At 36.1% G+C, this 10052-nt stretch overlaps 1 protein-coding gene across 1 annotated transcript; it reads left to right on the top strand.

The window, feature by feature from the left end:
- Positions 1-215: 215 nt before the first annotated feature.
- Positions 216-10044, top strand: LOC127160977 (transmembrane ascorbate-dependent reductase CYB561). The gene is made up of 6 exons (XM_051103627.1): positions 216-450; positions 1153-1363; positions 4267-4365; positions 4920-5023; positions 5341-5498; positions 8434-10044. The coding sequence occupies exons 2-6, from the start codon at positions 1156-1158 to the stop codon at positions 8624-8626; spliced, it is 762 nt and encodes a 253-aa protein (XP_050959584.1). The 5' UTR covers positions 216-450; positions 1153-1155; the 3' UTR covers positions 8627-10044.
- Positions 10045-10052: the final 8 nt, after the last annotated feature.

The following is a 10052-nucleotide window of genomic DNA, read 5'->3' as shown; positions in this document are numbered from 1 at the left end:
ATATAAAAAAAATGATTGATAACACTAAAAACGTCTGTCTAGCCTTTGATTTAGACAATATTATCAAATTATCAGCAGTCACTCGAAGATGCGGTTACCAAGGCAACTGAAGTGCGTTTCCAGATATCATCCTCTGCATAATAACCCCTTCCCTTTCACGAGCAGCAGCCAATAGTAACAGCGCGGGGGCGTGGTCAGAATCTGCCCGTCAACTTCCAAGTGCGTCAAGGCGTGAGGTACAGTACAACTTAATATGTGAAATATCAGGCAGACGATTGAGTCGTGCGTCTGCATCAGCACAGGCTTCGAGTAAACTGCATAGACAAAATATCAGATGCATATTTGAAAGTAGGTTACAAAACCCCTGCAAGCAATAAGGATCTTGTGATTCTAGTCCAAAATATCATTAAAACACGCCCTTTCCTCTGGCTGTCTGGAGACGTGGCGCAGGTGAGTGACACTTTTTCCATACTGCTGACGGTATGATGCTGCCGCTGCACCATAATTTAGTGGCAAATACAAATGGCATCATCTCTAGATTATGGTTTGCATGACGTCTCGAGGAGTTTTCCCACGGTTATCCCTTACCGCTTATTATTGTCACGAGGATAGCGGTTCTAGACTGTAAACATGATGTGTTTGTGCAAGTTATGATGTGGAGTTTAAGCTTGTTAATCATCACGCAGTCATATAACAGATTGGTTTTACAGTGGGTGATGTTGTGCTTTCGTAAGGGTGGCAAAGACCACATGATACTTAAACACACAAGACTGAAGGTCTTTATCTGCATAATGTTTACTAAAGGTTTTAAGGCATCACGTGACTTTCCAAACCACAACCTGAAGAGCCATTGTACATTCATGCATTCATGCAGCTTCTTTGCCGCCAATATTAAAATCACACTGTATGTTAAATAACACTGCAGATATAAAACTTAAAAGATTGTGAATTGTTCATTATTTCATGTCTGTAGCATCTCCACTTGTTTATTAAACATGTGCCCGCATCAAAATTATATTTTACATGAAGAAAGCTAATCTACTGTCAATATTTTATAATTCATTATATGCTTAATTTGCATAAGAGGCGGAGTCTTGCACATCCTTTAAAGGTGTTCCAGTTTTCTCTTTCTTTCTTCACCCCATCTCACAGGTAATGGAGGGTATGCCATTGAGCATGGGCGGCTTGCGGACGCTACCATGGTTCGTGGCAGGCTCTCAGGTTTTGGGGGTGGCGTGTGTGGTGATCACAGGTGTGTGGATGGGACATTACCGTGGGGGCTACGCCTGGAACGGCTCAGCACAAGAGTTTAACGTCCACCCTCTCTGTATGGTCCTTGGTCTGGTCTTCCTCTATGGAGATGGTAAGAATTAAGAGTATAGATAAAGTATGTGTTTTTCTTTTATCCTTATTTACCTGAAGTTTGCATTGAATATTTGTTGTTATGTGTGTATATGTATATTCTCCAGCCCAGCAGTTGAACATGCAGTGCCACAACAGCTTATAAAACTAATCTTTTTTCCCCATTTAATCATTTAATTATTTTTTAATACCTTGAAATTAGTGATTAACCTAGCTTTTCCTCTGCTGAGTTGGGAACATGAACAAATGTTGCCATTATTTGACACTTAACCCATTTATTCCTTCACTCTAACGGTATTTAAAACTACAGGATTCGGTTTAAGCTGTGGTTAAAATGTTCACTATATATTTAGATTTTATAGTAAGATGTTAAAGGTTTTTAAAGAAGTCTCTTTTGCTCACCAAGCCTGCATTCATTTGATCCAAAGTACAGCTAAAACAGTAAAATTGTGAAATATTTTTACTATTTAAAATAACTGTTTTCTATTTGAATATTTTAAAAATGTAATTTATTTGTGTGATTTCAAAGCTGAATTTTTATCATCATTACTCCAGTCACATAATCCTTCAGAAATCATTCGAATATTCTGATTTGCTGCTCAAAAAAAGAGCTGAGTAGAATCTTTTCCGTTTTTTTTTTTTTTTTGATGAATAGAAAGTTCAGAGGAACAGCGTTTATTTGAAATAGAAATCTTTTGATTATAAATGTCTTTATCATCACTTTTGATCAATTTAAAGCATCCTTGCTAAATAAAAGCATTAATTTCTATTAATTAATAAAAAAAAATATATCAATAAATAAAAAAATTCTACTGACTACATGCTTTTGAATGGTATAGTGTATAATGTTACCAAAAAGTTTTTTATTTCAGATAAATGCTGATCTTTGGATCTTTCAGCGAATCAAAGAATCCTGAAAAAAGACCTCAACTGTTTTAGATATTGATGATAATAACAAAAATAATAAATGTTTTCTGAACAGCAAAGCAGCATATTAGAATGATTTTTGAAGGATCATGTGACACTGTAGACTGGAGTAATGATGCTGTAAATTTAGCTTTGATCACAGGAATAAATTATATTTTAACATATATATAAATAGAGAGCAGTTATTTTAAATAGTAAAAATATTTAAAAAATTATAATGTTTTTGCTGTACTTTGCATCAAATAAATGCAGGCTTGGAGAGCAGGAGAGACTATTTAAATAAAAAATATAATTAAAACATCTTACTGTATTTATATATATATATACATTTTATATATATATATATATATATATATATATATATATATATATATATATATATATAAAATCATATATCAATCCAGGTTATTCTTAAAAACAAGTTTGACTTAGAATAGCTGGTTTTAGAGGCCAAGAGGTTCAATGTAATGGTCTAATAAGACATCTGTGTGTCTTCTGTCTCTCAGCCTTTAGGGTGTGTGTATGTGACTCTTTGCTTTCAGTAAAACACACACAATACTGAACAGGAAGGGCCAGCTAATGTTATTAGAGCCAATATCGGATTTGCTTCCTGATTTTTGTGTCTATACGAATCAGTGTGGGCTAGGATTCTTCATGGCTGGTTTTGAAACTGAGATCAAGCCCTGCTGAGAGTCGCTATTGTGTGCTTTTCTCCATGAATCAATAACTGCTGTAGTCAAGGTTACAGGAAAGAAAATAGGGAGGGAGATATTATTAAAGCACAATCACAGTCAATACATGGTTCTTCCATCTGGACGTTTAAAACACTCAACAGAGACAGATACTAATTGAGCTAATATCTTTAGCAGTGGTCGTCTGATTCAAAGCCCTTGTCATGGCAATTTAATTAAGACATTATACCTGAAAGGTCATTGGCCTATTAGAGGTTTAGCTGTCCCAAAAACCAGCAGTAAAAACAGCCCAGAGGGGATCTGTCTGCTGGTAGAAAGGCCTCAGCATGTTATACATCAGATCTACTGCATCTGTAGAATTTCAAACTTGACACAGGCTTAATATAACGTAAATTATGTCTCTTACTGAAATATGTAGTAGAAAACCCATGAAAGATTTACGTTATTTTAAAAAATCCACATTGTTTCATACATATTTTGGACTGTGGGGTGTGCCATTATTTCTATGACGATAAATGGTTGCACTCGGTGAGCTACTGTCGTTACCGGTTGCTGTTTTCACCACAACACAACTTGGAAAATAAAATACTGATACGATGACCACAGCTACTGAAAGAGCTTACAGGTGGAGGTTGATGTAAGCGTAGACTTAAACCAAATACCATACCATTGATTTTTCCCCACAAGGAGTCTAAACACTCCTGGAAATCAAGTGAAATCCACGCTGAGTCATGGCAAGCATAGTCATGTTTACATCCTGTAAAGATAGCATCTAGCATTTCTTGTCTCTTGTTTGTAATCTTTTTCAGTAGCTGTGGTCGACTAAAAGCCTCAAAGGCATCAGGACTAAAGTGGAGAGAACAAAGACGCAGGTCTTTATGAAGTTTTATTCATCCACAGGCATCTTCCTATTCTTTTCTCCTCTTCTTATGTGGCATTGTATCAGTATTTTATTTTCTGAGTTGTGTTGAGGTAAAAATAGCAACAGGTAGCGCCAGTAGCTCACCGAGTGCAACCATATGACGTCATAGAAATAATGGCACCCCCCATAGTCCAAAATATGCATAAAATGATGTGGATTTTTTAAATAATGTAAATCTTTTATGGGTTTTCTACTACATATTTCAGTCAGAGACATCATTTTTGATATATTAAGCCATGCAAGTCTTAATACCCGGAGTTTCCTTGAAGACTTTTATATTTCTTCTGTTACTTTATACTTGGCTAATCGTTTTTTGCGTGTGAAAATATGGCTCTTTTAACTCTTGTTTTTTCTCTATCCCAGCTGTTCTGGTTTATCGAGTCTTTAGAAACGAGACTAAACGTTCAGTGAAAATTCTCCACGCTCTGCTGCATATGATGGCTCTTATCATCAGTATTGTGGGTAAGTCCAGCATGTGTTTGCTAGCAGGTTAGAAGAAACATACCTCTCAGCAGTAAATTACTTTTGGCAGCACTGATGTTTTGCTGGGTATTTGTTCAGCAACTCAGATTTTAGCTGTAATTCTCAACTGCTGCGGTCGCAATCATTTCCCGTGTCTAATGTGCCATTTGAACCATTAAATAAGGGGAAAACTAACATTTTCCTCAGATAAACACATGTATAATACAAGTGCATTCAGAAGCTTAAGTTTGAAGATTTTTATCTTTAGGTCAAATAAATCAAAACTATTTTAAAATAAATACTATTTTTTAAATGTAAAGAACCCTATTAAGCCACACAACTGTTTTCAACATTGATAGTAATAAGAAATATATATTGAGCAGTGAATCAGCAGATTAGAATGATTTCTGAAGACTGGACTAATGATGCTAAAAAGTCAGCTTTTCCATCACAGGAAAAATTCTATTTTAAAGTATATTAGAATAGAAAACAGCTATTTTAAATGCTACAAATATTTCACGATATTAAAGTTTAATTCAATCTCTCCTTCTCAGGTTTAGTGGCTGTATTCGACTTCCATTCGGCAGCTAAGATCTCTCATATGTATTCTCTGCACAGCTGGTGTGGCATGCTGACTTTTGTGCTGTTTTTCCTTCAGGTAATTTGCAGTCATTTCATTTTTTGACCAGCATTTGCATTTAAACGTCTTCCTTCTTCCTCATTTGAACAACTGAGTGTTATGTGGTTTGGAAGCACTTTGCTCTGCATTAGCAAACCCCCTTGTGGATGATCGCATCCATTACACTGCTAACATCACTATTAACATCAGGACACTGCCATTAGTGTTTGCATTAGGTTTTATTGACAGTGGAAACCAGCTAGTCCACTTCATCCTCTACATACAACTGAAAAATAGGATTGTTTTATTTTATAAGTTGTCTTCGGAGTGACTGTTTTTCCTCTCATCTTCTCCAGTGGTTACTGGGACTGGGATTTTTCCTTTTCCCATGGGCCTCTGCTCATTTGAGGAGCTGGTATCTTCCGCTGCACGTCTTCTTTGGCCTGTTGTTGCTGGCCATGTCCGTGGGATCCTGTCTGCTGGGCATCACAGAGAAACTGCTCTTCAGTATCATGTGAGTGTCAGTGAATGTATCCGAAAAATATGTCTTTAAAAATAACAACTGATGTCACTAAGCTGAGGTAAAAAAAAATGTTGAACGTAGGAAAGGAATGAGTCACCATGTGAATGAGTCACAGCGGAAAGAGACTTTCAGTGAATATTAATGATGTTTGGCTTCTTCTCTCCATCTCTCACTGTTTGGCATCAAATGCTGGTTTTATTCAAGATAATATTCCTTATGTGTCATTTACTGCAGAAATCATAAATACCTAAAGGGATAGTTCACAAAAAAGTGACAAGTATAATCGGAGTTAAAATAAAAAAAAAATGTCCTGGCTCTTCCAAGCTTTATAATGCCAGTGAATGACTGTTGAGATTTTGAAGTCCAATAAAGTGCATCCATCCATCATAAAAAGTACTCCACACCGCTCCGGAGGTTAATAGAGGCCTTCTGAAGTGAATCCATGCATTTGTGTAAGAAAAATATCCATATTTAAAACTTTATAAACCATAATCTCTGGCTTCCACTAACTGTTGTATGTGCGTTCTTGAGAGAGTGGAATTTCAGCGGACGACGTAGGACGCAGGCGTAGCGTAAGCTCAGATGAGAATATGCTAGTCTCGTGAGAAGCAAGTTTTGTTAACACCAAAGGAAAACTAGTCTCCTCTTGGCTTATATTGAAATCCTCCAACATTTTTCTTTACAAATTTTCATTTTGTACTTCTGATTCGTGACCGGACAGTGTTTTCATGACTTATCACTGGAACTTTTGATGCGCCCACGTCCTACATCATCTGCTGGAACGCCACTCTCTCGTGAACGCGTGTGCGACAGTTATGATGGGTACACACCACAAGATAATCGGGCTCATTTTGGGCTGATTTCTCCCCTTCCGACAATCCTAGGTAATGTCCCTTGGTGGTCCTAAAATTTATCTTATCAGATTTTCCTGTGGTGTGATGTGTGTTAAGAGTAGGGTTGGGTATCGAGAACCAGGTCCATTTTAGAATTGGTTCCAAATAAGACACGTGCATTTCGGTTCCGCTTAACGAATCCTGCGTTCGCATTTTAATGCGATTTTAAAGTCAGGAAGGAAAAAAACTTGCGCAGTATTTGTGTGCAATGCAGGCATCTGAAGCGCGAGCATGAACAACGGTCCAGGTGCGGGTTCCCGGCCTGTGTCCGTTCTCGAACCGTCCCGTGCTTTTCCACTACAGGAAAGGTCGCTCCGGGGCCGGATCTGGCGTCTCTTTCACTTTTACCACCCAATATGCACAAAATACGTCAATACATTATCATAAACACAGCCGTTTATTATTTGTGGAAAGTAACAGTGAAAGTAAACAGATGAGAGAGAAAACGCGTGTGCAATAGTATTTTTTTTTTTTAGATCCGCGTGCGTTCGGTGTTAAAGAGACAGTAAACTGAGATCACTGATCACTGATCTTGACTGAATATCTTTAGTAACTTTAGTGAGTTAATCTATATTTTATTTCTTAAAAAAAGTGTTTTTAAGCTTTTGATTTAATTTTCTGTGCCTGTAATTTGCTCAGTTGTATTTATTTATGCTCTTGCTAATTTATTAGCTTGTTCCTATTTTATTTCTGACTGTTACTTGCCTTTAACAGTTTAATGTTTGAAATTGATATTAGTCGTTTATTAGTTGTTTTTGCTGTGGTATTTTTTGTTAAAACTAAGTGTTCTGTAGGCTGCTGATTTTTGCTCGTTATTCAGCTGCAACAGAAAGCTTTGTAGAAGTACAGAATAAAAAAGTTTGACCTCATTTTTATTGATTTTTTTTAATGTTATTGGAATCGAAACTAGGAATCGTTAAGAATCAGAATCGATAAAAACACGATACCTAACTCTAGTTAAGAGTGACTGAATCTGCTCGGAAGAACGTCGGAGGCGCCCCGAACGTGAATCGTAAATATTCAATGTCGAATATTTAATCCTGAACCCTGAGGACAAACGCGCATACAATCTGGAGATTATCACATGAAACAAAGTGATATTCAATCAGAAAGCAAGCTGACACAACACAGAAGCATAACAGCCAGTTATGCCGCAGCACAGAAGGATTTGGACAGCAGAGATGGAGGATCAGCTTGTTGATTTGTGGCAACAGCACAAGTGTTTACCCTTACGAAAATTAACCATAGTTTTACTACACATGCTTACTATACTTAAACCATGGTAACTACAAATTAACCATGGATTTGGTATTTTAACCACAGTTTAAGCATGGTATTTGTAATCAATACACCAAAAAAAAAAAAACATGGTTACTACACTTTTACAATAATAAAAGCATGGCTAATTTTCGTAAGGGTATACAACGTGTTCTGTAAAACTATCGTCTGCAGTGTTTATTCTCAAGTCTCGAGATTTTCCGTGTTCACAGTCGGGACTCTGGTTGAAAATCTGTTGGTGTGTGCACTCTATAGGAGCAATCAGTTAAATCTGGGATTTGTGTTTGTGGTCTCTTGTAAGATTTTAAAAATCTTTTAGTCTGTATGAGATTATAGTTTATAACGTTTTAAATATGGATATTTTTCTTAAACAAACACATTGATTTTGTTGGGCTTCAAAACCTCAACAGCCATTCACTGCCATTACATAGCTTGGAAGAGCCAGGAATTGTTTAATATAACTCTCGATTGTAGTCATATACACCTATGATAGCCTGAGGGTGAGAATTTTTTGGGTGAACTATCTCTTTAATGTTATTAATCCATAAATAAACCCTGTTCTCACATCTAAGTGACTCTTGGCAGAACAAATGAAAAAAAGAGAGAGAAAAAGAGATTCCCACAGACTGACGTAACTCGCAAGTCTATTAAATTACAGTGTTTTGATCAAAGTTTGGGTTAAGATTTGCAAGCTACTACAGTGTTTTTGTATTCGTCGAACAATGACATTTTTATGGCACATCTCTTGTTTTCAGGGAAACTTACTCTAAGTTTCCTGGTGAGGGGGTCCTGGCGAACATTTTAGGCTTGTTGCTGGTGTGCTTTGGGGTCGTGGTGGGTTACGTGGTGACGAGAGAAGATTTCAGGCGACCGCCAAATCCTGAGGAGGAGGCTCTATCCGTGCACTTTAAGACCCTGTCGGAAGGAGAAATCCCCAGTTCTCCGTAATGCCTTAATACACTGCCTTTCTGCCTTCCTACTGTATTTGTGTCTTAGCAAACCTGTCAGCCGGTTCCTCCTCCTTGTCAGATTTGTCTCCTCTTTTTGTATTCCCCATCCTTAACATTAAAGTTACTCTGCAACAGACACCAAGAAGTTACGACAAGATTAAATGGTAGGATACAGAATAAAAAGTATGTTATTGTTATTATTGGAGTAATTAAATGTTATATATATTTTTAAATTCATTGTAGGTTAGGCTTTAATTTTTAAAGTTTGTGCCAAACCAAATTAACTTGGAAAAAAAAAGAGATACTGTGTGTTTAAATGTATTAGATTCAGGATGTACTTTCTTGTGCCTTAACATTATTTGAACCAGACTGTACTAAAACTCAAATACTCCATAATGATGATTATTATTATTGTTTTGATTTGATTGATCAGGAAATGTTTACTTTCCAACTTTCCCTCGCAGGATTTGAATGTTTGTTTTATATTACGGACTAAACTAATCATTATATCCAGAAACCTGCTTTACGCCATATTTATATGAAAACATTTTGCAGCTCTCCTTGCATAAATGACTGAAAAATACTTGAAAAAATTCTGGGTTGTTAGACTGACATCTCTAATATCCAAAATCTAAAAAGACTCTCATTAATTTTATCTAAACATAAAAAAAAGTCTCATTTGTTATCCAAACAGAGCAGTTTACAAATAGTGTTGTGCTTGTCCTACTGTTTCCCATGTGCTGGTTATTAAAGTCAGCTTAAAGAGGAAAGATACTGACTGTTTTACACTGTATTTTGTGTGTGTATATTGTAAACACACACACACATTCTGTCTTTCCATCTGAAAGAGTGTGTATAAATGATCTTTAGGTTCCCTTGTACTGTATTTTTGTGTTGGCACGTTGTATTGTGTAGTGGCAATATTTTTTTTACCATGTTTACCATGTAAAATATCAGTAAATGTGTGACCCTGGACCACAAAACCAGTCATAGGGGTCAATTTTTGGAAAAAAATGAATAATTATTAGAATAGGACAATATTTGGCTGAGATACAACTATTTGAAAATCTGGAATCTGAGGGTGCAAAAAAATTAAAATATTGAGAAAATCACCTTTAAAGTTGTCCAAATGAAGTTCTTAGCAATGCATATTACTAATCAAAAATCAAGTTTTAATATATTTACGGAAGGAAATTTACAAAATATCTTCATGGAACATGATTTTTACTTAATATCCTAATGATTTTTGGCATGAAATCAATAATTTTTGGCTATTGCTACAAATATACCCGTGCTACTTATGAGTGGTTTGTGGTCCAGGGTCACATACGTGTTCATAATGCTCGCTTTATAAGTTCAATGTGATTTTAAGCAAAATAAATTCATGAGAAATAAAGTAGACTCAGTGAAAAGTTATTTCAGAT

Source organism: Labeo rohita, chromosome 3 (assembly GCF_022985175.1).
Source record: "Labeo rohita strain BAU-BD-2019 chromosome 3, IGBB_LRoh.1.0, whole genome shotgun sequence".
NCBI classification, from domain to species: Eukaryota; Metazoa; Chordata; class Actinopteri; order Cypriniformes; family Cyprinidae; genus Labeo; species Labeo rohita.
The sequence above is the reverse complement of the archived record's forward strand: the minus strand, read 5'-3'. Positions and strand labels throughout refer to the sequence as shown.

Coding starts and splice junctions, on each gene's coding strand:
- LOC127160977 (XM_051103627.1), top strand. CDS start 1,156: ATGGAGGGTATGCCATTGAGCATGGGCGGCTTGCGGACGCTACCATGG. Junction 5,024..5,340: donor TTGTGCTGTTTTTCCTTCAG/GTAATTTGCAGT, acceptor CATCTTCTCCAG/TGGTTACTGGGACTGGGATT. Junction 5,499..8,433: donor AAACTGCTCTTCAGTATCAT/GTGAGTGTCAGT, acceptor TCTTGTTTTCAG/GGAAACTTACTCTAAGTTTC.